This window comes from Leptonotus elevatus, chromosome 5, assembly GCF_054856555.1.
Source record: "Leptonotus elevatus isolate MCC_2025b chromosome 5, RoL_Lele_1.0, whole genome shotgun sequence".
Taxonomy (NCBI): Eukaryota; Metazoa; Chordata; class Actinopteri; order Syngnathiformes; family Syngnathidae; genus Leptonotus; species Leptonotus elevatus.
In genome coordinates, this window is record NC_141243.1 from 3,578,756 (window position 1) to 3,605,633 (window position 26,878).

At 38.8% G+C, this 26,878-nt stretch overlaps 3 protein-coding genes across 7 annotated transcripts in view; 2 read left to right on the forward strand and 1 right to left on the reverse strand.

Annotated features, from left to right (window-relative positions):
• The window catches only part of LOC147173368 (long-chain-fatty-acid--CoA ligase ACSBG2-like), a 12,541-nt gene extending 6,813 nt beyond the window's left edge, over positions 1 to 5,728 (forward strand). For both annotated transcript variants that reach the window (XM_086077078.1, XM_086077080.1), the window contains 10 exons: positions 228 to 348; positions 426 to 506; positions 608 to 757; positions 1,521 to 1,688; positions 1,768 to 1,949; positions 2,028 to 2,261; positions 3,112 to 3,326; positions 3,414 to 3,553; positions 3,625 to 3,868; positions 4,690 to 5,728. In XM_086077078.1, coding sequence (XP_085933204.1) covers positions 228 to 348; positions 426 to 506; positions 608 to 757; positions 1,521 to 1,688; positions 1,768 to 1,949; positions 2,028 to 2,261; positions 3,112 to 3,326; positions 3,414 to 3,553; positions 3,625 to 3,868; positions 4,690 to 4,766 — 1,612 coding nt within the window. In that variant the 3' untranslated portion in view covers positions 4,767 to 5,728. The remainder of the gene's footprint in view (positions 1 to 227; positions 349 to 425; positions 507 to 607; positions 758 to 1,520; positions 1,689 to 1,767; positions 1,950 to 2,027; positions 2,262 to 3,111; positions 3,327 to 3,413; positions 3,554 to 3,624; positions 3,869 to 4,689) is intronic.
• LOC147173369 (flavin reductase (NADPH)-like) lies at positions 5,724 to 9,879 on the reverse strand. Its single transcript, XM_086077087.1, has 5 exons — positions 9,657 to 9,879; positions 7,989 to 8,182; positions 7,004 to 7,205; positions 6,702 to 6,866; positions 5,724 to 5,964 (listed from the first exon to the last, which is right to left on the reverse strand). The coding sequence occupies exons 2-5, from the start codon at positions 8,121 to 8,123 to the stop codon at positions 5,807 to 5,809; spliced, it is 660 nt and encodes a 219-aa protein (XP_085933213.1). The 5' UTR covers positions 8,124 to 8,182; positions 9,657 to 9,879; the 3' UTR covers positions 5,724 to 5,806.
• On the forward strand, positions 9,025 to 26,321 carry ppef2a (protein phosphatase with EF-hand domain 2a). 4 transcript variants are annotated; one of them, XM_086077081.1, is made up of 18 exons: positions 9,031 to 9,123; positions 11,065 to 11,350; positions 12,772 to 12,831; positions 14,005 to 14,132; positions 15,054 to 15,108; positions 15,196 to 15,371; positions 15,531 to 15,645; positions 15,737 to 15,783; positions 16,905 to 17,071; positions 17,156 to 17,192; positions 18,983 to 19,132; positions 19,212 to 19,517; positions 20,462 to 20,647; positions 22,024 to 22,166; positions 22,283 to 22,389; positions 23,872 to 24,041; positions 24,128 to 24,215; positions 25,380 to 26,321. In XM_086077081.1, the coding sequence occupies exons 3-18, from the start codon at positions 12,780 to 12,782 to the stop codon at positions 25,631 to 25,633; spliced, it is 2,181 nt and encodes a 726-aa protein (XP_085933207.1). In that variant the 5' UTR covers positions 9,031 to 9,123; positions 11,065 to 11,350; positions 12,772 to 12,779; the 3' UTR covers positions 25,634 to 26,321. The 4 variants fall into 4 exon arrangements, with proteins under 4 accessions (XP_085933209.1, XP_085933207.1, XP_085933208.1 ...); XM_086077082.1 differs by having other exon boundaries at positions 9,087 to 9,123; positions 11,151 to 11,350; XM_086077083.1 differs by lacking the exon at positions 11,065 to 11,350 and having other exon boundaries at positions 9,025 to 9,123.
• The last annotated feature ends 557 nt before the right edge of the window (positions 26,322 to 26,878 follow it).

A 26,878-nucleotide genomic window follows, 5' to 3' on the forward strand; every position in this document is an offset into this window, starting at 1 on the left:
CATTTTATTTCAGGAGAAAAAAGAAAAAAATGAAGTTAAATGTAAATAGTCATAATTTGTATGTACCGTGAACAAAATAATCAGAGAACTAACTTTTTGATAAAAAAAAAAAAAGTGATTTAATTAGGAAAAAGTCAAAATACGATGTAAATAAAGTCAATTATACCAGGACAAAATGTATGAACAGTCGCTGTAAGCTCACGCATCCAATGTTGTGCGCATCCCAGAGGTCTGGCGGCGGGCATTTACACCACCAACCTACCTTCAGCCTGTCGGGAAGCGGCCAGCACGGCAGAAGCTAACATCATAGTGGTGGAGAACCAGCAGCAGCTGGACAAAATCCTGCAGGTGAGCGCGTGACTCCAGCGTGCGTGCGTGCGTGCGTGCGTGTGCGTGAATAGAATGTGTTGTTGTTTTCCGGGCAGGTGAAAGACGAGCTGCCGCATCTCAAAGCCATCGTGCAGTACAAAGGAGAACTCAAGCAGAAGATACCCTCCCTTTACACGGTGTGTGAATATCGTTTGAGCAAAAAGCGAAAGATTTCATAAGAACCAATTCGAAATCATGCGGGAAGACGTTGATTGTAAGGACGGATTTTGTTTTTTAGTGGGCGGAATTCATGAGGCTGGGCGACGACCTGCCTGAAAAAGACCTGAACGACTCCATCGACCGCCTCCGCGCCAACGAATGTTGCGCGCTCATCTTCACGTCGGGATCTACCGGACCCCCCAAAGGTGTCATGCTGAGCCACGATAATGTGAGTCGGAACTTGGATACTTCCTGCTTCACGGAGGACTGTTTTGAGTATATTCGTGTCCAACTTTTCCCAAAAGAGACGCTGCTGTTCACTTTCACTTCATTTTAGAGAAGAAAGTCTCAATTTCATTTCAATTCTCATATCAAATAGTACAAAAATTAAAGTTGTAATTTTACTCCTTAAACGTGATTTCAAGTATTACGAGAAGAAAGTTGTTCACAATGAGTTTTTTTTTTTTTTTTACAAAAAGTTCAAAATGAAAAATAGATAACAATAAATTCAAAATATAACATGAATCAAGTGGAAAAAAAATATTTTAGGAGGAAAAGGAAATAATAATAATATTTATACAGAAGTTTCAATTTGATGGGAATAAATTAATAAAATGTTTTATTTTATTTTAAATAGTTATTATTTTTAAATTTTCCAAGAATGAATGAGGAAAAAACTGAAATATTACGTGAATAGTCATAATTCCTAGAAATAAAGTAAATATATTGCTTGAATAAAATTACAGATTTATAAGAAAAAAAGTAAAAAGTCCAAACATTACGTGAATAGTGTTAGTTTTACCCCCAAATTTTTTTAATTTTAATATTGAATAAAATCATGTATTTCCAAGTGGGATAGAATACAATTTTATAGAAATAAAGTAATTCTGCTACCATCAGGTCAGTCCCAGATTGATTTAACCATTCTCTCAATAAGAAACAGAAAGGGTCCTAAAATTGACCCCTGGGGAACTCCAACATCCCCCCTACAGGTGACTTGGACGGCCCAGAGAGGCGGAGACGCGGTGGGCCTGCGCCACGGCGAGGAGTCGGTGATCAGCTACTTGCCGCTCAGCCACGTGGCGGCTCAGCTCAACGACATGTACATCACCATGAGGTTCGCAGCGACCACGCACTTCGCCGAACCCGACGCCTTAAAGGTGAGCACAGGCCGCGCCTGCCTTCGGCACCCTCCCTCGCGCGACGACGATAATATTTTTTTTCATTCCCAATCAAAAGGGGTCCTTGGGGACCACGTTGAAGGAGGTGAAGCCCACCGCCTTCTTGGGCGTCCCTCGCGTTTGGGAGAAGATGCAGGAGAGCATGCAAGCGGCTGGAGCGAAGGCGAGCCCGTTCAAGAAGAGCGTGGCTGACTGGGCCAAGTCCGTCGGCCTCACGTACAACTACAGCGCCATGCACGGGTACGAGGTTTCCGACATTGCCGACGCACGCGCAAGAATCAAATGTGCTTGATAGATGCTGAGCTTTCTTCGTCGCAGGGAGAACCGCGTGCCGTGGGGCTTCACGCTGGCCAACCAGCTGATCTTCAAGAAGGTTCGAGCGGCGCTGGGCCTGGAGCGCTGCCGGATCTTGTTCACGGGCTCGGCCCCCATCTCCAAGGAGACCCTGGAGTACTTCATGAGCCTCAACTTGCCCCTCATGGAGCTGTACGGCATGAGCGAGAGCTCCGGGCCGCACACCGTCTCCAATAACGACGACTTCCACATCTCCAGGTCTGCAACTAATATGATTACTATACCGTACGGATTTCATCATCTTTCTCGATATTGGAATTATTTAATGGATTTTCAATTATTAAGATTTATTTCACTGCATCGTTCATTTTCATTGATTTTTTATTTATTTATTTGTTTGATAGACTTTTTAATTACAGTCTCATTTAATAGAATTTTTGGCACGTTCGGAAGATGTTTTTAGTTTTAGTTTCAAGATGCATGTGATATATTTCAATATTTATTGATTCATACCAATTTAACTTCGGACCCATAGATGATTTCAGTGGACATGACACATTTGCGTGTCTAAACCACTAAAAACGCATCATTTGGATGATGTCAACACTTCTGGTTCATGATTGGATCCCAGCTAACCAATCACAATCGCAAGTTGACTTGCATGATGTTCATGTTAAAAAATGTTTTGCTTGGTAAGAATTACAGCCATACTAGCCTGGCGTCCACGATAACAAATAAAAACATGAGATAACCCCCCACATTTTTTTCCATGTTGTTGTTAAATTTTATTAATTTTTTTTTAAATTAATTGAGATTTTTACATTATTTTATTCAATATTTATTTATTACATTTTCCTTTTTTAAATGACAATTTCATTCAATACAATATTTTATACAATAATTTGAAAGTAAATATTATTTAAGTTTTGTATTTAATTTTTTAGCAAACTAATGTTAGCATGTTATGTCGAAGGACTCGGGATTTTCCGTTTAATTGCTTAGACCAAAGTGTTACGTCGCATTTCTCATCTTGCATTTTTCTGCACTGCATACTTAATATAGGAGCATCAACGTTATGCTAATGCTAATGGCTACGTGTGGTTCCTAGCTGCGGGAAGGTGATGGCGGGCTGCAAGGTGAAGCTGGACAAACAGGACAAGGACGGCAACGGCGAGATTTGCTTCTGGGGGCGCAACGTCTTTATGGGCTACCTCAACATGGACGACAAGACGGCGGAGGCCCTGGACCAGGACGGGTGGCTGCGCTCCGGAGACATCGGAAAGTTCCAGCGAGACTTCCTCTTCATCACCGGAAGGATTAAAGGTCAGCCACACACGCGCGTCTTTCAGATGGATTGCTCTTATTAGAAATCAAATGAAAATCAGACTTTGAGGTCATTTCAACCTGCAGAGCTTCTGATTACCGCCGGAGGCGAGAACGTGGCCCCGGTGCCCATCGAGGACGCGGTGAAAGCCGAGACGCCCATCGTCAGCAACGTCATGCTGATCGGGGACAGGAAGAAGTTCCTCTCCATGTTCGTCACGCTGAAAGTAAGTTGACAAACGCGCGCTCTGAGCGATTGTTTGTTTTGCGCAAAATTTCACGAGCGTCCGCCGGCCAGTGCGTCACGGACGAAGACGGCAAACCCGCGGACCGGCTGAGCCCCGAGGCCGTCGGCATCTGCCGGGACCTCGGCGTGGGCGCCACCAAGGTGTCGGAGATCATCGGGAACAAGGAGCCCGCCGTCTACCAGGTCATCCAGGAGGGCATCGAGCGATACAACGCCAAGGCCGCAGCCCGGCCGCAGAAGGTGCAGAAGTTTGTCATCCTGCCGGCAGACTTCTCGATCTCAGGAGGAGAGCTCGGTGAGTTGTTTGGTGGGACGCACCAACGCACCTTTTGCTTCACCGGGTTGCCATTTTAGGAGGAACGCAATCATTTAAGGAGAATGATGGTCAGAATTTTAGGTCATTTTTGGGCCCGCTTTAAAATGCATATATCATTTTATTATGATTTTTTTGTCAGTTTTGGCGATTTTTTAACATCTTTTTTTCATAGTTTTATCAGTATTTTTTTACCAAAAAGTCACAATTTTAAGATCCCCCCCCCCACACACAATTGTTCAAGGGTTTTCTTTTAATTTGAGGTTGATCGTTTCTCAATGTAATATTTTTCATAATTATTGGATAATTTTGTCAATTTTAAGTATACAGAATTAGTTAAAAATTTGAATTTAGTTTTTTTTTTTACATCATATGAGTGATTCTTTTTGTTGCAATTTTAAAATTCCGGATGAGTTATTTTTCATCACTTTGAGATTTTTTTCACATTTTATGATACTTTTGTCACCATTTTGAGAATTGTTTGGTAAATCATTCCATTTCTCGTAACTGTATGAGAATGACAACATTTGAACATTTTGTTAAGAATTGTATTCAATGGTTTTATATTATGCTACAAATAATTACCCAAATCATATTTTTAATTTTCAAATTATGATTATTTTGTAATTAAATATGACATGAGCACATTTTGGATACAATTCTCCGGTAGAATGCAGCCTGTATTATCTTGCCATCTCTTGTGTGTGTGTGTGTGTGAGTGTGTGTGTGTGTGTGTGTGTGTGTGTGTGTGCGTGCACGTAGACTTTACATATAGTAAACACGGAATGTTGTTGTACTTACAGGGCCCACCCTGAAACTCCGGAGGCCAATCGTCATCCAAATGTACCAGGACAAAATTGACGAGATGTACGCCGAGTAGGAGAAAACAAGTAAACCACGAAGATCGATGATATTTATACTTGAAAGCACTTTTACTTTGTAAATAAAAGCCCCCCCAATCATGGCCAAATCTTGCCCCCCATACTGTAGGTCACGTGACTACCTAACATTTAAGTGCCCCGTGATTTATTTTGTGTTGCAATGAACATAAATATATTTGCGACTCGTGTCATTAAACAGGATTGGCTAATAAATCGAGGCATTATTAATAGTTGTCTGTTTTTTGTTTTTTTAATGGGCTTAAATGTACACAGTTATATAAGTGCTACGCCGACTACTTTAAACTACACTGTAGCAAATAATCAAATATTTACAGAAATCTTCTGGCGTTCGTCTTCCTTATGAATAATTGATGAGGTCGTTAGTTCTATAAATACCGCATAAGTCATTGAGGAGCCACTCGGTGAAATGGGAACGATGTAGGATTGCGTAATTATACAGAAATGTCGCCCATGTCGACTGAGGCGTTAGCGTTATACGGTTACAGTAGCAGCATTCTTCTTCTTCTTCTTCGTCCATTTAACATATCAGATTGCGTTCCTGGACTAATTGTCGTCCGTCAGGTTTTCTTCAGATTGCTGACTGCCGCAATCTGGGCATCGTGCCCGTCAATTCTTTTGACAGCGTCATCAGGACATCACGCTGTCACGCTTAACAGATCCGTAGATGCACATTCTGTACTGGGGCTTTTTTTTATTTATTTTTTACTTCAGGTCACAAAAATAACATTTTGCTTGCTACAAATTGTGTTCTTTTTCTTTATGTCCATGTCGATTCTTCTAAAGCACACCACCAATGCAACAAGTGTAGGTGTACTATTTATTTAGTGTGGTTGACATGTTTTCTCTTCTTACTAGTGGCTCTTTACTGCCCCCATGTGACTGAAACGTTCATTACATGTAGCTGCACACACAATAAAAGGAACCAGACATTTGCATAAAATTGAATTGAACTGTTTTATTCATGAAGGCCAATACGACTGATTAATCAGGTGTTCGTGTACGTACAAGACTATGTTAGTCATTTGGTAGTGATGGCGACTCCCTTCTTCACCCAAGCGTTGCTGTTGAGGAGCGAGAGCATGAAGCGAGCCACGTCGCCCCGTCCCATAGCGCTCCCTGCTGGACGCCCGCCCTCGTCGGGCACAAAGTAGCCCTCGTGCGTCAGGAACTCCAAGGCTGGGGGATCACACAGGCGTTTACGTTTGTCTGACTTTTCCTTTGAAATGGGACTGGAAGGAATTGGTGCAAATTCTGCCTAGCAACAAAAGCGGGATGGGGGGAAAAAAAATAGCCCCAAGCACGACCAGTATGTCTGGTCGAAACGAAATCTGGTACACGTGTTCATCGTGGCAGGACGCATGAAAAAAGCCTCAAAAACACATGCTCTAAAATGGACAGGAAGTTGGCCATTTTGTTTAGTTGGGTTCAGCCAATCAGCTCGTTGCCTGTTTTTGAGTAACTTCTATCCATCCAAATCTTGTCTTTGCAAATGAGTCAACATTGGAAGTCTTAAGGTAAGGCACTTTTTTTTTTTGGTAACAATTTAATAAGATATTATTTATAAGCAACTATTGTTACTGTTATTGAGAAGGGGGGGGGAAAAAGCCCCGATCACCAGTATGACCAATTGACATGAAGTCAGCCATTTTGTTTTTCTGGTTTCAGCTGATCCTTTCCATGCCTGCTCAACATCCTCTTTTTGATTCAATCTCGTGACTGAAAATATAAACCAAATGAAGATAAAAAAAAAAGAAAACATAAGGACGCCATTTATGCAAACAAACACGGCATTGAGGAGTCAAAGCGATGAAGATTGCGCTGTGACCAATCATGTCCCCCGGGCTTGACCGTTGCCTCCTGCACTTCCCTCACACCGACGCGCTCTGGCCGTCTGTCTGTGTGTGTGTGTTTACCTGAGGAAGGCAGGTTCTTGAGACCCGGCGGGCGCACCACGGTCCAGTTGATTTCATCCGCCTGCGCGAGGTACCGCTCCATCTCCCACATGTTGCTGAGCACGCTGCGGATCAGGGGCAGCAACAGGAAGCGGATCAGGTACGGCGACTGGCTGGCAGAATCGGCTGGGGAGGGCAAAGAGAACATTTTCACATGAGAGGAAAGTAGTACAATAATCGGTGTCAAGGAAGTACGTTGAATGTGATACGTCTCCACTGACAAATATCTTTTCCCTGAGAAATATCTTGTGGTGTGAACTCACGGTCCGTGTACCAGGACGTCATGGCGATGATCCTGTTGACGCGCGCCTCGCGCATGGCTGCGATCACGGCCCCCATGGAGTGCGTGTACCCCGTCACGCTGGAGAAGAAGGAGGTGGAGAAACCCAGGCAGGAGACCACCACATCCGTCCCCTTGAAATGAGCCTTGAGGCTGTCCGCTGAGAAGACGTCAGCCTCCACGACCTGCGGGGCAGAGACGCGCATTTCATCACGGAGGACGGACAGGAAATCTGACAAACTACATTTTCACGTAACCAGGAAAAATGTCAAAGTATTGCCGAGTGTTATTTATTTATTTTTATTTAGGGGTGGGAGGCTGGAACAAATTGGAGTGAATTTCTATTCATTTCAATGAGGCAAGGTGATTTGAGATGCGAGTGTGGTCACAGAACGACTTCAACTCATATCTCAAGGCACAGGGTGTGCCTTGAGATATGAGTTCAATTTTTATTCTACGTGCCACTCAACAACACTTCATAATCCGAGTAGTAAGTTTTTTTTTAATTAATCGCCTGACGCCCCAAATTTTTTATAATATGTTCTTTAAAACCACCAAAAACTTTTTTATTTATTTATTTATTTTTAATAATCTTTTTTTCTTTCTTTTTTTTTAAAAGAAAAGATTATAAAAAAACTAGGGGCGTCAGGCGTTACATTTTTTAATCGTAATTAATCGCATGACTTCACTAGTTAACTCACGATTAATCACAAATTTTATATCTGTTCTAATACAATTGTTTTTAAATTAGATTTTCATACTCTTGCTAACAAAAGTGGGGAAAAAATGTTAAACTAACAGAAATAGTTCAAATGAATTTTTGACGTCTATAGCCGTCAATGGCAGTGAATGAGTCAATACGACGTTTTCACATGCAGGTCAATGGACTTCTTCTTCCTTGCATTTGCCTGCTGTCATCTTTCCTCCAAGCCATACGAAGCGAACTTTGAACCCTGGCGTGTCATTACCTTCAGATTGTCATGCCGCACGGTGAGCTTGTCAAGGTTCCGGACGACGGCGGTGACGGTGTGGCCTTGCTGGAGCGCCTGGCTGACCGCAAACTGGCCCGTCTGCCCGCTGGCTCCCAGCACGGCGATCCTCATGCTGGCACTGCAGACTCACAGCGGCACACGCACTAAAGGCTTCCCAGTTGTTACCGCCCCTGTTTCATAAAAGTCACACTGTTACCAAGTGATTAGCAAACCGACGTGAAGGCGTGTCCATTTGGTGATGTAAACACTCATCATGTGTTCATGTCATAATAAAAGACATTCTTCCTAGCCGACAGAGGGCGACACCAAACGGGTGCAAGGGAATTGAAAAGCTCACTTGTTCCAAAGGTGGTGAATGGGCGTTGAGTTAGCCGAAGGCACTGAACGCTGCATTTCTTCTCGAATTGATTATTACTTCTTCTGTTTGTTTTTTTGGAGGGGGGGGGGGGGGGTATTCAGGTCCTCAGAAGCACGACAAAAAGTCTGTGCGCCCCTTTTTAAAAGGCAGTTTTTTTGTCAAATGAAAAAAAATGAGACTATAGCAAAATTTCCATAACACGTGGGAAAATGTGTTATGGTCTGATGGCAACCATACGGTCAGGACATCAACACTAAACACCACTAGAGTGGATTTGATATCAAACAAACAAACAAACGTACAGTTTACAAACTGTTGTAATTCCTACACCGTTCACCTGATTTGGATGTAAATACACCAGTTATTTCTACTTGAAAAGGTTGGATGGTGGATGATTCATCCTGGAATAAAAAATTTAAAAAAAACATTCAAAGAGGGGTGTGTAGACTTTTTATATCCACTGTACATTTACAACCAAAACCCTGATACTTATTCTTAGGATTTTTATTTTATTTATTAAATCAAATCAGATTTCAGCCTCAGTCTGTTGTTATGTCACTCTAATCCGCCCGGTGCCTAACCAACCAGATTCCAAATTTGTGCCCACAGGGCCAGTGTGCAGGCCCTCAATGACATCAGCATTTTTCTCTCCTCTGATTGGTTGGTAAGAGCCAAACTTGTTCCAGCCATCAAAAAAACACATCTGCTACGATCTGCACAAAATTTGAAATTCACTCAATGAATAGCACCGCTGTGAGTATAATGTATTTTATTTAATGTTTTTGTCAAGTTATTTGATTAATGTTGATCTTAAACTGCTACAGATGACGTAAATGACAGAGGTGTATGCCTTTTTATAGTGTTGATATTGCGAGGTGACGGGAACCATATTAAGAGGTGTAAAAAGTCAAATTAGGGTCTTCCCTGTTTAGGGAAGTTCCTAATTTGACTTTTTAGTTAACCACAGTAGGAATAAAACGAAAGTAAAACTACTCACACTTTAAAAGGTGCCGTTTTGGAGCAGGAATACAGTTCCATTTCCGAATTTGACACTTTTCCCCCAAATACTTTACATTTGCACAAAATGGAAGTCTACTCTACACAAAATGGCGATCATCCCTAAGTGGTTAATCAAATACATATTGCATTTGTTTGAAAGCTCACTCACAACTTGACTGTTTTATTACTAGAATTATAGTGATTTAGTAAAAAATAAAAAATAAAATAAAAAAAACACAAATGAATCAATACAAATATATTTCAAGTCAGTATAACGTGTATCTTACCCATGAGATTCCAATTTTGTTGCTTTTATTTTTAGTTTAGTCTTGCTTCGTCTTGTTTATTATGGTTAGGTATATGGTACATGTAACGGGACGGTCCTCTCAAGTAAAGCAGCACAAAAACAAAACCACAAAAAATTGTACTTAATTGCTGTATTTAAGTCAATGTAATGAGGATATGCAGTCACGTTAGTGTACTTTATTAGTAAGGGAGTTGTTACAAAACACTTCCGCATACACTCACCAGGGCGCCGTTCAAGAACAGCAGGCGTCTAAGAGTGTTTGTTAAGCAACCGTTTTGCTAAACTGTGTGTTTGTAGCACGCTTATTTATCTCACAGGGCTGAATTATGTTTGAAATGAGATTTTGCAATGGGCCGTACCAGCTAAGTGTAATCAACAATTCAGATAATTAGTCCAATTATTATTATTATTATTTTTAATGTACATTTTTATGGTTAAAATGGGGCTTGTCATGATTGTTTGTAGACTTAAAATTACCAAAAATATATTGAAACACCGCAAGCTAAATAAACACTTAATATTGCCCTAATTAAAGTTTCACTTGTTATTTTTATTCAGGCTTTTTAAAGTCCTTAAATCAAATACAGTTAGACACACCTTGCTGTTTCTGATATTGTTTTACTTTATATATATATATTTAAAAAAACAACAACTCAATAATCACTACATTATGATTGATGTAATGAATAAATAAAACAAAATAAGTAATTCATTCAATTAATACATTTAGGACAGGCAAACACTTTTTAACCGGATAATAGCCAAATTATTAAAAATAAAAAAATAAAAAAGTTTGCTTGTTTTTTTGGTAGTAATTTCAAACATTTTTACTTATTAAGAACATTTAAAATGATAATGCAGTAAAACCCTGTTTATTGCAGAGGATACATACCAAGACTAGCCGCAATAGGTGAAATTTATAGTGAGTTAACGCTCCCATTTGCTCTAAACACCTTTAAAACACACTTTTAAAGTGTACTTTAGCACCCGTTCACCTGTCAAAAATAGGGAGACTATAATGAAAACAAGAAGACACCAAAGTTCACCAAATTAGAGGCAAATCGTGCTCGCTTCAAGCTGTTTGTCACTTCCAGTTGGAATTTACGGTCAAACTGACAAATAAAGAGAGTTAAATCAGTCAAATCAGTTTGTTGGGACGTGTGGTATTGCAACTCTAAAATATAAGAAAGACTTAATCGCTATTTTCCTCATAAGCATTGCTTTCTTAGCCAGGTATGTGCCGGCCATTTTGAATGATAGTTACCAATATTGCCATTTCAAGGCTACAGGAAAGTAATGTCAACTACGCACGTTCGTCTTGGAAGAAACATTGCTGATATCAATTCTGATGTTGACCTGCTTCCGACCATCTGCGCTTGCTTGTGCAGTCTCGTGCGAGCGGCCTGTCGCGTCTCATTAAGCAATTAGCGCCTCTAATCCACTTGTGCCTCGACGATGCCGCGAGGGACTAAAGAGCGAAGCAGCTTTGGGTCAGTGCAGAGTGCGCGAAGACGCGCAACACAACCGAGGACGTCTTTTGGATTTGGGCTTCTCCTGTTGTTCCTCCAAGATGGCCACCCAAAACCTCTTCACCTGACTGGACGGGTGGAGGATGACGACGCACTACAGATGTCACAATAAATGCACCCTGGACGTGGTGACTGGATAGACCACGTATGTTTTCAAATATCTATCTATCTATCTATCTATCTATCTATCTATCTATCTATCTATCTATCTATCTATCTATCTATCTATCTATCTATCTATCTATCTATCTATCTATCTATCTATCTATCTATCTATCTATCTATCTATCTATCTATCTGCTGGTTACATACAGCCTATAGCAAAATAAATGAAAAAAATATGAATGGGCTTTTTTTTTAAAGGATTTTATTTATATTTTTAATAAATGTTTACATTTACATTATTTCACTTATAAAATACGTTTGAGTAATATTTTTTAAAACACTTTTTAAATTTATTATAATTCTTTGTTGCGCCACAAATTTTTTTTTAAAAGGTCTTTTTTGCTATTGGAACATATTAATTTTGAAAATTACATATACAGTACAGTGGAAAATCTGTTAATAATTTATGCCCATTCAATTGCAATAGTTTTTTTTTTTTTTACAAAAACAAATCTTGAATGATTGGAGATGCAACGTCAACAACAATAATAATAATAGGTTTTAGGTGAATTAATGAGCACACACTCACACGCACGCACGTATGCACACACACAACCGAACAACACTTAGCTCTCTCAGAAAATTAAATAAATAAATAAATAAATAATAATACTCTACGAAAAATGGATGTTGGCTCACCAACCCCAATATTTTTTTCTCCTTGTTTCTACTTTTTTTCCCTCTTGTTCACTTAAGTGCTCTATTCATTACAATCCCTCAAGTGAAAATTAAAATTACACTTTTGCTTGCACATGTTAATATTAATATTTGTTTAAACATGTTTTGTTCTCAGTGTTTAGATATTCTTAGAAATAAATGCACTTTACACAACGTATACATGTATTTTTTATTCATTGTTTATTTATATTAATGCTTTTCTGTGTGCCTAATAAAAATGTATGGGAAGGATTCCGTTTTTAAAATTAAATGAACTCACTTTTGACTTTTACATAAGACGTGACAAAAGTGCCATTTGGAAATGGCTTCATTGTCAAACTTTGTTTTTGAACGATCTGAGGGATTGAGTACGTTTGAATTTGAAATGCTCCCGTGCCGTGTGACTGATTGGCGAGCTGAGTAGCGTCTTAAGCCTTCGGAGAATTTGTGCCTGAAAGCTTCCCCCGCTGATCCCTTTGCTGTCCCAATACTTTTGTCCATTTTGCACACATACAGCATTGCAATGATCCTTCGCATCTTTTTCAATGTTGATTTGGGGCTGCCACACGATCAGATGATCGCGTCTTTGTGAAGCAGCATGTGGTTCACCGTCCACGGTTATTTTCAGTTTGGAGTAAATGTCAACAAATGGTCATAAAGCGGCTCATTATTTAGTGTCTCTGCTGTGTGCCAATCCTGGAGTGATGTTTTTTTTTTTTTTTTGGGTGCTCGTCATTGTTGCAGGAACAGTCATGGGATGTGGCGTCTCCAAGTCCAACCAGTTCCACAAGCACCCGGTCAAAGGTGAGCTTGTGATGCTCCGCACATTCCCATGCATCGAAAGAATGTCATCAATAATGTGTTTTCTTTGCTTCCTTGTTTTGTTTCTGCTGCTCTTTTGCAGGCATCACATGTAAGCCGCATCTGCTCTTTGGTTTGGTTTTGTGCTTATTAGTCGGACGAGATGCTTTTAATTAGTTTTTGTTGTGGTAGCCTTGCTTTAATGACGATTTTCCATTATTAGTTTCTTTTAAGTCAATTTTATTAGAATACGAGGAAATTAACTAGAGAAAATCAGAAAAAAAAACCTTGGATCGGCAAAAAGTTTATTTTTTAATTTTTTTTACCAAAAGGATGCCAAATTGAAATGCATCTTTATTTTATTTTTTTGTGTAAAGTTTAATTTGTATGTTTTAATTAAGTGTTTTTTTTAAAATTCGGATTAATATATTTTGATGTATTTATTGTATCCATCAAAAGAAATGGAAAATAATTGTGATTAAAATTAACATTAAGAATTAATTAAAACATACTGTATAAAATATTTGAATAAAAAGAAAAAGGGTTTTATTACTCTTTTGTCAAAAACAGGCAATTCATTTAATATATTACAATGTATTGTATGCATTTCATATATTCTTTATAATTCCAAATGTGCATAATAAAAACAAGATCAATAAAACACGGTTGTGTGTTTTAAAATTTCAATTACTTAAGGAATTACATTTTTATATGTTCTTAATGTATTTAATTTGTTGAGATACATTAAGTACATAGCAATTTAAATGTTAAATGTAGAAGAGAAATCGTAAATGTTTTTATGTTATATTCTTTTCACATTTAAGGTTTTTTTTTCATCATTATTTTTTCTCCCAATTCATTTACATTTTGACTTGACATTTTGCCACAAGGCTAGCAGGCACAAACCTACAACTTCACTGTTCAATTCAATTCAAAAATTCTATTTAAAACATTTATTTCATTCTTTAAAAGAAAAATATATGAAAAACGTATAGCTGTCCCTAATCAACACACATAAAAAATAAAATACTGTAATACAACTATGTTGGTCATTTTCAGAAAAACAACAACTGTACATTAGGTTTTATGCTACAAAGATGCTAATGCTAATGCTAAATCAAAGAAATGAAAGATAAATAAAAGCTGCTTCCTGATGGTGTGCTTTGATTTTCGCAGCGATCAGGGCGGCCGTCCTGATCCAGCAGTGGTACCGTCAGTATGTTGCACGCATGGAGATGAGGAGGAGGTACACCTGGCACATCTTCCAGTCCATCGAGTACTCGGGAGAGCAGGCTCAGATCAAGGTGAGGATTAAAAAAAATTAAAAAAACAGACACAAGCTTCCCCCATTGACACAAAACTGGGTGGACACATCTATCATAACTGGATGTATACAAAAAAAAAAGTTTGGCTTGAAATGAAATTAACTCATTCCCTACCATTGACGGCTATAGACGTCAAAATTTCATTTGAACTATTTATTAGTTTCACAATTTTTTCCACTTTTGTTAGAATTTTTTTTAACTTTTTTACTTTAGTCATGTGATTAATTACAATAAAAAAATGTAATCGCCTGATGTCCCTAATAAAAAAATAAGAAAAGATAATTAAAAATTAGGAGTGTCAGACGATTAAAGTTTTTAATTGTAATTAATCGCATGACTTTAATAGTTAACTCACGATTAATCACAAATTTTATATCTGTTCTAAATGAACAATAAAACAATTCTAGGGTTTCATACAAAAGTGGGAGAAAAAAAAGTGAAACGAATAGAAAAAGTTCAAATGAACTTTTGACGTCTATAGCCGTCAATGGCAGTGAATGAGTTAAATTGACAAACTTTTTGGGTGCAAGACGAGCTGCGTCAAATCATTTCAAGAATTCTTTCATCACTGCTTGTAATCTTAATTGTAGTTTTGTTTTTACGGCGCATTCTCAATTATTGTTGTATGACGAAAACGGAAATTATATAAATTTTATTTTATTATTTTATGTATTTATTTTATTATATATTTATTTATTGGTATACTTAGTAGCAATTGTACAAATCTCCAAGATAAATTGGTCTATGAAGGACCCTAAAATGGTCGCTTCAAAGCAAAATGGCCGACTTCCTGTGTCTTTTCAGGCTCGGTTTCATGAGGCATTTTTGTGAGTCTTTGCTCAATTTCATTGAGCGACGTGAAACAAACAAACCTTGAAGTCTCTCCTTCTGTCTCGGCAGCTGTATAACTTCCTGGGCTACCTCATGGACAACTTCACACCATCAAGCAATGAACGTGAGCTCGAGTCGCCCTCATTCGAACCCCTCGCCGTCGGCGCACCGACGCCGCCCCTCTAAAAAAGACGTTGGTCCGACCTTGCAGGAAACCTGATCTCGCACATCTTCCGCGAGAACGAGGTGTGCCGCGACGCCGAGTGGGAGCGTTACTTCTGCTACGAGAACATCGAGGTGCCCGAGATCTACTCGGGTCCTCACCTGTGCTTCCCTCTGCACGTGGAGCAGGTCGTCTGCATGGTGGAGGCCTTCAGGAACAAGAAGGTGCGTTCCATTGCGCTCGACCTTGTGTTGCGTTCAATGACACTGGGGGAAACAGCAAATTGTTGTTCAGTTGAAAATGAACATGGATGTGTTTAAAAAAAAAAAAATGTCGGCCTGGTCTCGTCCCCTGTCCCGCCAACGTCGCCTCTTTGCTAGCAGCAGCTGCACTCGCGCTACGTCCTGCAGCTCCTCCTGGAGACGTGGAAGCTGCTGCGCAAGTTGCCCAACATCAGCCGCATCTCCACATGCCACAGCAAGGAAATCACCATTTGCGGTCAGGCTCTGTATTATATATAAACAACTTACGGTGGGGCTAATGGTTGATGATCGGATGATTTGTATGTGATCGCTTTTCTTGTTGTCAGGTGATTTGCACGGGCAGCTGGAAGACCTGCTGTTGATTTTCTATAAGGTAAACTCGAAAAAGAGCAGCAAATTTAAATGAGAAGAATGAGAAAAGGGCACTTTTTATTGAGGGGTCTCGTTCTGGACAAATGTGCAACTACTTTAAATTCCAACTTGAAAACATTTTTATGTTTGGATAACGCAAGAAGCCTTAACATTTCTTGACAATAATATGTTATATGTGACCTCACGAGTGTAAACATGACATTCTGATGAACTCATTCACTGCCATTGACGGTTATAGACATCAACATTTATTTGAACTATTTCCATTCGTTTTGTTAACAAGAGTATGAAAAACTGTTTTAAAACATATAGAACAGATATATAGTTAACTAGTGAAGTCATGCAATTAATTACGATTACAATTTTTAATTGCCTGATGCCCCTAATTTTTAATAATATTTTTTTCTATTTTTTTTCTATTTTTTTATTAATCTTTTCTATTAAAAAAAGTAATTATAATTGTTTCCAATTTTTTGTAATATTTTCTTAAAAAAGTAATTGAAATTATTTTTCTTTAGTTTTTAATCTTTTTGAATTATTAAAAAATATTTTCATTATCATCTTTTCTTAAAAAAGTTTTTTAAATTAAATTAGGGGGCGTCCAGCGATATATATTTTTTTAATCATGACGTCATCATGGACAAATTTTATATCTGTTCTAAATGTACAATAAAAAAAATTCTAGGTTTTCAGACTTATGTTAGCAAAAGTGGAAAAAAATGTTAAGCTTGTAGAAATAAAGTGAATTTTCGACATCTATAGCCGTCAATGACAGTGAATGAGTTAATATTACATTTGTGGAATATGAGTTATGAAGCAAAATCCATCCATTTTCATCCATTTCAGGGGGCGGCCATTTTGCCACTTGCTGTCGACTGAAGATGACATCACAGTCGCTCTGGTCTCAGGCAACGACCAATCACAGCTCCGCTGTTCTCTGATTGGTTGCTACCTGAGAGTTGAGCAACTGTGATGTCATTTTCACTCGACAGCAAGTGGCAAAATGGCCGCCTTCTGATATTGATTGGATTTTGCTGCTTAACGCAATATTAACCAGAATTTGCATAGAAAACTTTTTTTTTTCCCGAGCTGACGTCCCCTTTCCACGTGGTTTTCTCACAGAACGGAACGCCGTCCCTGGAGAAGCCTTACGTCTTCAACGGCGACTTTGTGGACCGAGGCAAAGACTCCATGGAGATCCTCCTCATCCTCTTCGCCTTCTTGCTGGTCTACCCCACCGAGGTGCACCTGAACCGAGGCAACCACGAGGACCACATCATCAACCTGCGGTACGCGAGCGACCTCCGCCAAGGCCGTGGGGGAAACTACCGGGAAACAATTCATGTATTTCCTGGTTTGTGTGACTGTGGCAGGTACGGCTTCACCAAGGAAGTGTTGACCAAATACAAGGTACGTTTCCCTCCTTTGTCGTCGTCTCTATTTGAGCGACACGTGCTGACCCCGTTGCTCCTCCTCCTTACTTAAGAGGATTAACGGCCATTCATTTGGATGCCTGCGGGGCATTTGACCTCCGATGACTCGGACCGGGCCCAAACGCTGGCTCCGTATTCTTATTATTAGGGATATCCAAATATCACGAAATGAGAAATATCACGATTTTGAACCTCACGATATAAAAACTCTCCAAAAAATATAAATTAAAAAATGTTGAGTTTATTTAAAGTTCCTTTAACTCCACCAATTCTTTTAACGCGCAATTAATGACCGCCTCTTTCTTGGAAAATCCGTACTGGGGGGAATTCCAGTCGCAACGCAGTCAAAATTTAGCAGTAATAAATGTAATAATAATATTTATATTGATATATTTGTGGAGACTGGGGTCAAGTTGTATTTTACCTTTTGAAAAATGTGCAGAATTTCACAAGTTACTTCATGTTAAAGATTAAATAGCTCCTATGAAATGGAAAAATTGTACTGAGCTGTCACCAATGTCTTAAAAATGCAATTATGCCATCTAGTGGCAGAATAATGACCAACACAAATCAATATCACACTCACATGTTATGATTTTTTATAAACCCCCCCCCCCACACTTTTATGTTAACAAGAGTATGAAAAAGTTTATTGTACATTTAGAACAGATATAAAATTTGCGATTAATCATGAGTTAACTATTAAAGTCATGCAATTAATTATGATTAAAAAATTTAATTGTCTGACACCCCTGATTAAATTTTTTAAAAGTGTAAAAAAAAAGCACAATATTGTGTTTTAAAAAATAGACTTGGTCATGTGCTCCTATTGGCTCAGCGCCGCAAAGCATCATGGTCTATGTAATTCACAATGTTGTGTTTGGCTGAAGCGAGCCGCCATTTTTTGGGACGGAGATGTTGAAAAATATTTGCTGGTTTGCAGTGGTCAAAACATTCCTAACTAAAATTTAACTGCACTAATAAACTAACTGCATGAATGGAATACAACCTGCCTTTCTAACAGATGTGCTGCTTTTAATATTGTGGCAATCTTAATATCACCATATTATATAATGTAGAAATAATCAACGGACTCTGGATTTAACTAGGTGGGAATCTTTGAATGTCTCACGATTACGTTTATTACGATTTTTGGGTCTGCGATTCGATTTAGATTAAGAGCGATCTTTGATTCAGAACGATTTGATTGACACTGATTTTTGCTTCAATCTGTAGATGTGCAAGGAATTGTAATGATCGACTGCAGTCTGACTCGCTAATGCTAATTAGCGCGCTACTCGCGGCACTTTTATCACTCAAAAGAACGGCTCCACGCTGAAAAAAAACAACAACTTTTATTGGAAAAACTTGATTGTGACTTTTTCCTTCTACTCTCTAATGTGGCTACAATTTAACAGTGTATTAGACCGCGTGGAACCACACTGCCCCTCAGTGGCCAAACCGGGTACAACATGAACAGCGCTACAAATAAAGGCACACACAGACAAAGGCAAGACAGTATAAAACAATTTCAATAAAATCGATTTTGGGACATTTAAAATCGTTTGTGAATCGTACTAAATGAGAATCGTGATTCTTATGAGAATCGATTTTTTTTTTGGGCACACCCCTAGATTTAACGGACATAACATACATCCCACTCAAAACTCGCCTTTGTATATCTGCCAAAGTGTGTTCCAGAATTGGCCAACAAACGTCTGCTTGTCAACAAGCAGAAATGAGACGTCTTTGTTGATTTTTGCGCAGATGCACGGCAAACGGATCCTAAAACTGCTCCAGAAGATCTTCAGCTGGTTGCCACTGGCGACGGTGATCGACCAGAAAGTTCTGGTCTTGCACGGCGGCATTTCGGACTCCACCGACCTCGGCGTGCTGGCAAAAGCGGACCGACACACCGTGAGTGAGCCGCGCCGTCCTGCTTTCTGAGTCGCGAAATGCTCTGAAGTCCGCCGGCCGCGTTTTTTTTTCCCGCCAGTACGTTTCGGCGCTTCGGCCTCCCAAGAAGAAGAAGAAGCAGCAGAGCTCCACGGGCGCGTCCATCGACTCCGACGTGGACGACGACCTGGCCAATCACAGGCTCTTCCAGCGGCGGGCTTCCTTCACGTGTCCCAAACCGCTGGTCACCCGCGACGGCTTCCCCAACCGCTCCCTGCAGGACTTTTCCGATCGGATCAAGGTCAACGTGGAGGACGGGCTGAAGAATTGCCAGCAGGGAGAAAAAGAAACCCGGGCCTCTTTGGAGTCGGTCGCTAGCGACAGCGGCAAGGAAGAGTGGAAGCAGGTGAGCTGGAAGCCATCGAGCCGCGGCAAAAAGCCGGCCGGCCGTCAACGGGTTCCCCAGATCAGAAGACGTCATCCTCAAGCTGTCACAACAACGTCATTTGCTTCCAGGTCGCGACCCCGGTGGACTAAAAGCGCCCTGGCAGTCAGTAATCGGTAAACGCTTGAGCGGCAGTCGCTCGCCTGCGCGTCTTGGCTTTCGGATGCGCTAATCCACGCGTCATTAATCCTCCCCAGGCTCAATCTGCTTTTCCAACTCTCCGTCGTCACTTGAAGGAGCTGTAAGAAAAGCGGTTCAGGTTCAGGCGGGCACGACTGAGCGGGAGACGGCAATGCAAAAGTGCCAGAAACAAAACGTACGATACTTTAAGTACATAATATAGAGTAAGTCATTTAAGTTTATTTTTGGAGCGTACTTATTCTTGTGCTAAAAGTAAACTCCTCGGGACTTTTTATAGCAATAGAACACAAGATTCTGTGGGCCAAAATCCAGTAAAACAGCCGGGAGCAAAGGGGGTTGCTTCAGTGAAAATGGCTGGGAGTGAATGAGTTAATAAAAAAATTTAAAACATAAAAAAAAAAAAAAGTGTAGGGAGTTCCCAGTGTCAGCGTCGTTTTTTATGAAGTGGAACTTTAAATAAGTCAATAAATGAAAAGTTCTTTGTATCTCTCTGAGCGGCAATTTCACGCATGCGAATGTAGCTGACTTGGAGGTTTCGTCAGGGTTAGTAAAAGCTTTCAAAAGATCTTCGCAAACAGTGAAAAATTCTCTGAATATGTTTTAAAAAAAAGTCTTTATGGCAAGTAAAAACTGTCTGTGAACATCTTACAAATCCTGATGAAAAGCCAAAATTTGCTACGTTCGCAAGCATTCGCCGCTCAGCTTCATCGGATTCCGATGCCGATATTTGCCAAAATGCCAAATGTGGAACAATCTTTTTCCAGATCCTGGACCTGCTGTGGAGCGACCCCATGTCGCAGGACGGCTGCATACCCAACGAGCTGAGAGGCGGCGGATGCTATTGGGGCCCCGACGTGACCGAGGACTTCCTGGCCAGGCACAACATGCAGCTCATCGTACGCTCGCACGAGTGCAAACAGGACGGCTACGAGTTCTGCCACAACCGCAAGGTGACCGCTCACTCGCACACGCTTTTATCTTTGGATTATAGTGGTGGCGGAACACTGACCAACGTGTAGATATCACAATATTTCCTCCATGAAAATATATTCCATTCTACACGATGGTCTGCTCTTTTCGTCCCTCTCCTGTGGATTTTCTCTGGAAAAATAGTAGAAATTAAATTAGTCTTTTTTTTTTACATCTTTATTTGTATTTTTTTAGATTAAAAAAAGATTTAAATCAATCATTTATTTACATAAATTAATTAACTCATTCACTGCCATTGACGGCTTTAAACGTCAAAAATTCATTTGAACTATTTTTATTAGTTAAAAAATGTTTTCCACTTGTGCTAATAGTATGAAAGCCTAGATTTGTTTTTTATTGTACATTTAGAACAGATATAACATTTGTGATTAATCGTGAGTTAATTAGTGAAGTCATGCGATTAATTACAATTCAAAAATGTAATCGCCCGACACCCAAAATTTTTTATAATCTTTTTTTCCCCCAATGAATTTATGGCAGTGAATGAGTTAAATATTTTTGGAAAATGTCAGAGTCCACATTTTTATGTTGACAGAAAAAGAGACAAAAGGTAGATGAGAAAGTTTTAAAAATGGCCTAAAAAGTTATTATAAAATGTCCAAAAAAGGAAGCCGAAAAATGTCCATGAAATTGAAAAAAAAAAAAAAGAGGCAGAAAAGAAAATGTTCAAAAAGTAAACATAAAATGTCCAAAAACAAAAAAAAGGCAGAAAATTACAATGAAATATTTTTGGGTTTGCCAAGAAAGTCAGAAAATGTATTAAAAAACAAAGGAAGAAAAGAAAATGTTCGAAATGTAAACATAACATTTTTCAAAACAAAAGAAGAAATATCAAAATCGACTGTCCACAAAAATGTCAGAAAACTGACCCAAAAAAGTCCAAAAATAGCCCTAAAATGTCCAAAAAAGGGAGTCCGAAAATGACCATATGTCAGAAATATGACAGAAAGGCAGAAAAGTCTCAAAATGTCTGAAAAACAAAAAAAAGTCCCAAAACAGGAAGGAAAGTTCGAAAAAAGAAAAAGAAAAGAAAGAATGTCTACGTGTCGGATGCTGCTGTCGCATGTTTGTGTTGTGATGCAGCTCCGACATCCGACTCATTGGATTGGTTGGTCCGAGCAAAACTCTTCAACTTGCAAAACAATTCTGGAACAATCTGCTGACATCAACACATTGAATAATTAGCATATGACACGGTTTTGATTAATAAATGCAAAATGTATGAAGTCGGATCGGTCCACATTGAGGACTCGAGTCCAGCCTCAAGGTCAAGATCCCTGAACAAAACTGAACACGTGTCGTCAACCTTCTGCCCTTTTGCCTCGAACCCGCGAAGGTCCTGACGCTCTTCTCGGCCTCCAATTATTACGACGTGGGGAGCAACCGAGGGGCCTACGTCAAACTGGGACCCGACCTGGTGCCTTACCTGGTTCAGTACCAGGCCAGCAGCATGACCAGAGAACTCACGGCCCGACAAAGGTACCGGCTGACTCCTCGGACCTGCGGGGATTGCGGGGACCTCTACGGCGGAGACGTTTCTCCACGGACCCGCCTGAAGCTTATTTGTGTTGCGTTTGTGTGATTTTGGTGAGCAGCGCCGGGCAGACGGAGCGCTCGGCCCTCAAAGTCCTTCGGGAGCAGCTGTTTTCCCACAAGTCGGACCTCATTTGTGCCTTCAGGAGTTTCGACTGCGACAACACGGGTGAGTTTCGCCGAGCCGCCTCATCCGAGGATCCCGTTTGTATTTTCTCACGCGCACGCGAGCCGCCGAGTAACGTGAGCTGAACCTTTTGTACTTTGGACCACGACTCGCAAGCTATCGCCATAAAAGAGGATGGCATTGACCCAAATCTACAGTCTGGGAAATCTTGGACGGCATACAGACATTGGGCCTCAGTCCTGGTTTTACCCGGCGCACAAGTTGTCCATCGTCTTCTCGCTGCTGTGCCAATGTTAGGGAATTGGAAGATGGGCTTGTTCACATATTTACAGATAAAAATAAACCAAAAATCCGAATTAAAAGAAAATTCTTTATTTATATATTATTATACTTATATTTCGTTAGTATTTAGTTTATTTTTTACATATTTTTCAAATTTTCATATTTTTTATATTAAATAAAAATAGTTTAAAAAATATTTAGTATTTTTAAATATTTAATTATTTTTTATATTATTATTTTTTTTAATTGTTTGTTTGTTTGTTTTTGCCCCCCCTCCTATTTTTCATGGAAAACACATTTTCTGTGTTTTTTTTCAATTCAAAATGATAGATTCACATATTTATAGATTTTTCCCCCAAAATATTTTCTAATATAAAAATTATTTAACATATTTAGTTTTCATATTTGTTAATATTTTGTTAGTACTTAGTTTATTTTGAAATATTTAATACTTTTTTTTATATTAAATAAAATATTTCGAAAGATATTTAGTATTTTTAAATATTAAATTATTTTTTTTATTTAATTTTAGAACCTTTTTTGTGTGCCTATTTTTGATTGAAAACACAGTTTCAGTGTTTTTTTCAATTGTGTGAGTTTTTTGTTTTTGCTTTTAGATTCACATATTTATAGATTTTTTCCCCATTTTTTTTCTAATTAAATTTTTTTTTTTAACATACTTTATTTATTTTTTAATATTTAGTTAGTATTTAGTGTGTTTTTAAATATTTAATTTATTCTTTATATTAAATAAAAATATTTTAAAAGATATTTAGTATTTTTAAATATCTGTGATACTTAATTAAAAAAAAATTGGGGGTATTTTTTCAATTATTTTGGTTTACTTTTTTTTTTTTTTATAACTGATCATCAAGTTAAAAAAAAGAAAAAAAAGATAACCTATCTTACTAATCTAATTTTGCTGCTTGCAGGGGATTGGGACCAGCCCGGCCCACAAATTGACAAAACTTGCGTGTAATTGAAAAAAAGAATGCCTCTAAAATACAGTAAAAACCTGACAACCCCCGCCCCCCACCCCCAATTTTTTTCCAAAATATTGTAGGAGAACGAAAACAAAATTGAAGTTATATGGCGTGAAATTTTAGATAGCACAGAACGTCAGCTGATCACCAATTTGGCATAAAGTGCAAAATATTATGGGAATCCGATCCATATTTGAAAATCGCAATCGACTCCAGCGCGGCCAAACAGCTGTATTGATTGTGTGGTTGCGGTTGCCAGGTCTGGTGTCGGTGACGGATTGGGTGACGGCGGTGGAGAGCGTGATGCGATTGGGCCTTCCCTGGCGGATGTTGCGCTCTCAGCTGGTCATCAGCAAGCGCGGCGGCGGCGGCTTCATCGACTACCAGCAGTGGTTCAACGAGCTCGCCATCAAAGGGGCCAACGCTGACGTAATTTCCGAAATGACGCAAACTGCATTCTCTTGTTGTTACTACGTCACAGTGGGGTCTTTTTTTTCTTCTTCTTCACCATGTAGCATATTGACCAATGTCTGCTTGAGACCTTGTACCGCCACCGCTCCACCCTGGAGACCATCTTCAGGATCATCGACACGGATAACTCAGGTGAGATACGTACGCGCCGACGTCGGCATCGCAGGTGAGCACAAACTATGGCGACGTAACGGCGCCGGCCCGTTCTGTAATCCCGCCTACCAAGCGTTTGTTTATGTTAGCGAACGTCTCCTACTTTGATTCAGATGTTTTTTGCCTAAAATTTGCTCAGTCAAATGTATTGATTTTTTAACTGCATTGGTTCATTGAAAAAAAAAAGTGAAAAAAAAAAAAAGATATGTATTTTATTGAATTAATTGGTTGATTAAAAATGATGTGGACAAAAATAAAAATGTATTGTTATTTCATTAGTCAATAAAACATTACATTTATTTAACTAAACCTAAATCAAATCTAAAATTTAGAAAATAATTATATATAAATTATTAACTATTTGTTAATTTACTAAATTCCGCCAATACTTATTTTACAAATTAATTATTTTTAAATTAAGTATAAATATCAGAATCTAAAAAAGTTTAAAAAAAAACATTTATTTTATTGCTAAAAATATTTAAATACACATTAAATTGAATTATTGTTTAATTCATTGTAATTAAGATAGTTTTAAGTAATGATAAATTATTTACAATGAAAATAAACCTCTGTACAAACACGTTTTTTTCTATTCCTTTATTTTATGAAACTATTTTGCCAATTAAATTCACGGTAAGTATAAACAATTAAAATGTGAGTATTGATCATTGATTTAGTAATATAATGGACTGCATATCCAATTAAACATACTTGCCTGCTTTGGTAACTAACTGTCAATTCATTAGAATGAAATCATTTATAAAATGAGAATTTATTATTCAAATATACTTTGAATAAGAAGAGTCGCTCAATGCGGTCTACACGCGCGCGCACACACACAGTGACATCATCATCATCATCATCATCATCATCATCATCATCATCATCTGTGTGTCACATGATTTATTGTGTAGGCCAACGTGTGTCGCTCTAATCCGCCCGTGACGTCCTCTGGAATCCTCCAGATTAGGACGGAGATTAACCCACTGATCTACTGCTCTTCACTTCCCCCACCGAGATGCAACACTCCCCCCCCCCCCCCCCCTCCACCTAATTTTTATTTTTTCCCCCTCCTCCTCATCACATTGAGCATATTTACCCAAATCTTATTTCTTGATTCATTCTTGTTCTATTCCCCAGGTTTCATCTCGCCGTCGGACTTCCGGCAGACGTGGAAGCTGCTGAGCGCGTACCTGAAGATGGAGATCACGGACGAGGCCATCTCGGAGCTGGCGGTGGCCATCGACAGCAACCGCGACGGCGCCATCGACATCGACGAGTTCATGGAAGCCTTCCGCCTCACCGACAAGAAGAGTCGGCTGGAGAGGGGACGCAGCATGTTCATGGTCACCGCGACCGACCTCACCGCGCTCGACCAAGACGAACACGTTTGAGCCGACGCGTGGGAAAAACGCTGCTTATTTGCATAAAAAAATAATACAATAAAAATCTAAGTACATTCACTGCACTTTTGCGGTTCAATTTGTCGCATCCTGCACTGTGATTGGCTCCGAGTTGTGACATCATCGTATTGTAAATATTGTGCTCATTTGAATAAAAAAAAAGAAAAAAAGTTGCAACTAACACATGCGCCGTTGTCGATGATGTGTTACAAAATGCGTGCGTAATCTGGAGTTTGTGTATTTTTTTTTAGGTAACGAACTGTAAAGGAAATGCACACAAGTATGCACACGGTGCCTTAGTTAGAAGTATTTGAATATATAGAGTGTCACGTGTTGTCATTGGGAGTCTGGCGTGAGCACTTCGGTTTGTCCTGGACCACAAGAGGCAACTCAACAAATCATATGTGTCGTGTATGCATACCAGTACATAATACAGTAAAAGTAGTACTTGTGAATGAGTGGCAGAAACTCGTGTTTGTTTGTTAGCTTTGTAAATGTTTCAAATATTTTTGTGAACCACAAGAAAACTGCCATTTCTGTAGGGGTGTGTAGACTTTTTATATCCACTGTAATGTATGTACTGTATGCTGGAGGCATAGTTTGTGTGTTTTATGAAGAAAGGCGTCATCGATGCTCCAAAATTGAGCGAATATAGATTAAAAAAAAAACTTTTGATACATTTGTGTGTGTGTTTTAATCATATACTTTTGACAAAAAATACATTTTTTAAAACACATATTTGTAGATATTTTATTTGTAAATATAGTGAGATTTAGAAATTATTTTAGTTAAGTATATTTTATTTAATGTAAAAACACATTTATGTATGGACATAAACCGTTTTAACTAGGATATGTTGTATATGCTGTAAATATGTATATTTTTTTATTCTATACACGTATTTAATTTACATTTTAAAAACTATTAGTTTATGTATATCTACAAAATAAAATATTTACATTTATGTAAATATGTCAATGACAATTTAAAAAATATTATAGATAGTTTTATTTTATTTTATTCTTACCTCTTGTATATATACATAGATATATTTACACAGAAAAAGTAGAATAGATAATATTTAAATTAAATATAATTGTACTATCATAGTTTGCAACCAAATGCGAATTTTGCTGACCAATTGCAAGCAGTGTCTAAAAGTTACCACCAGGGGGTGATAAAGACCGCTTTGTGCAATTTAAACCATTTTTTGTGCTGGATTTAAAAGTTTAATTA

Bases quoted from the DNA above. Each gene is read 5' to 3' on its own strand.
- LOC147173369 (XM_086077087.1), bottom strand. From the start codon at position 8,123: ATGAGGATCGCCGTGCTGGGAGCCAGCGGGCAGACGGGCCAGTTTGCG. The intron at 7,206-7,988 runs GTAATGACACGC...TCTGCCCCGCAG, and splicing joins TGCGGCATGACAATCTGAAG to GTCGTGGAGGCTGACGTCTT. The intron at 6,867-7,003 runs GTGAGTTCACAC...TGCCCTCCCCAG, and splicing joins GACGTCCTGGTACACGGACC to CCGATTCTGCCAGCCAGTCG.
- ppef2a (XM_086077083.1), top strand. From the start codon at position 12,780: ATGGGATGTGGCGTCTCCAAGTCCAACCAGTTCCACAAGCACCCGGTC. The intron at 12,832-14,004 runs GTGAGCTTGTGA...TGATTTTCGCAG, and splicing joins CCACAAGCACCCGGTCAAAG to CGATCAGGGCGGCCGTCCTG. The intron at 17,193-18,982 runs GTACGTTTCCCT...ATTTTTGCGCAG, and splicing joins AAGTGTTGACCAAATACAAG to ATGCACGGCAAACGGATCCT.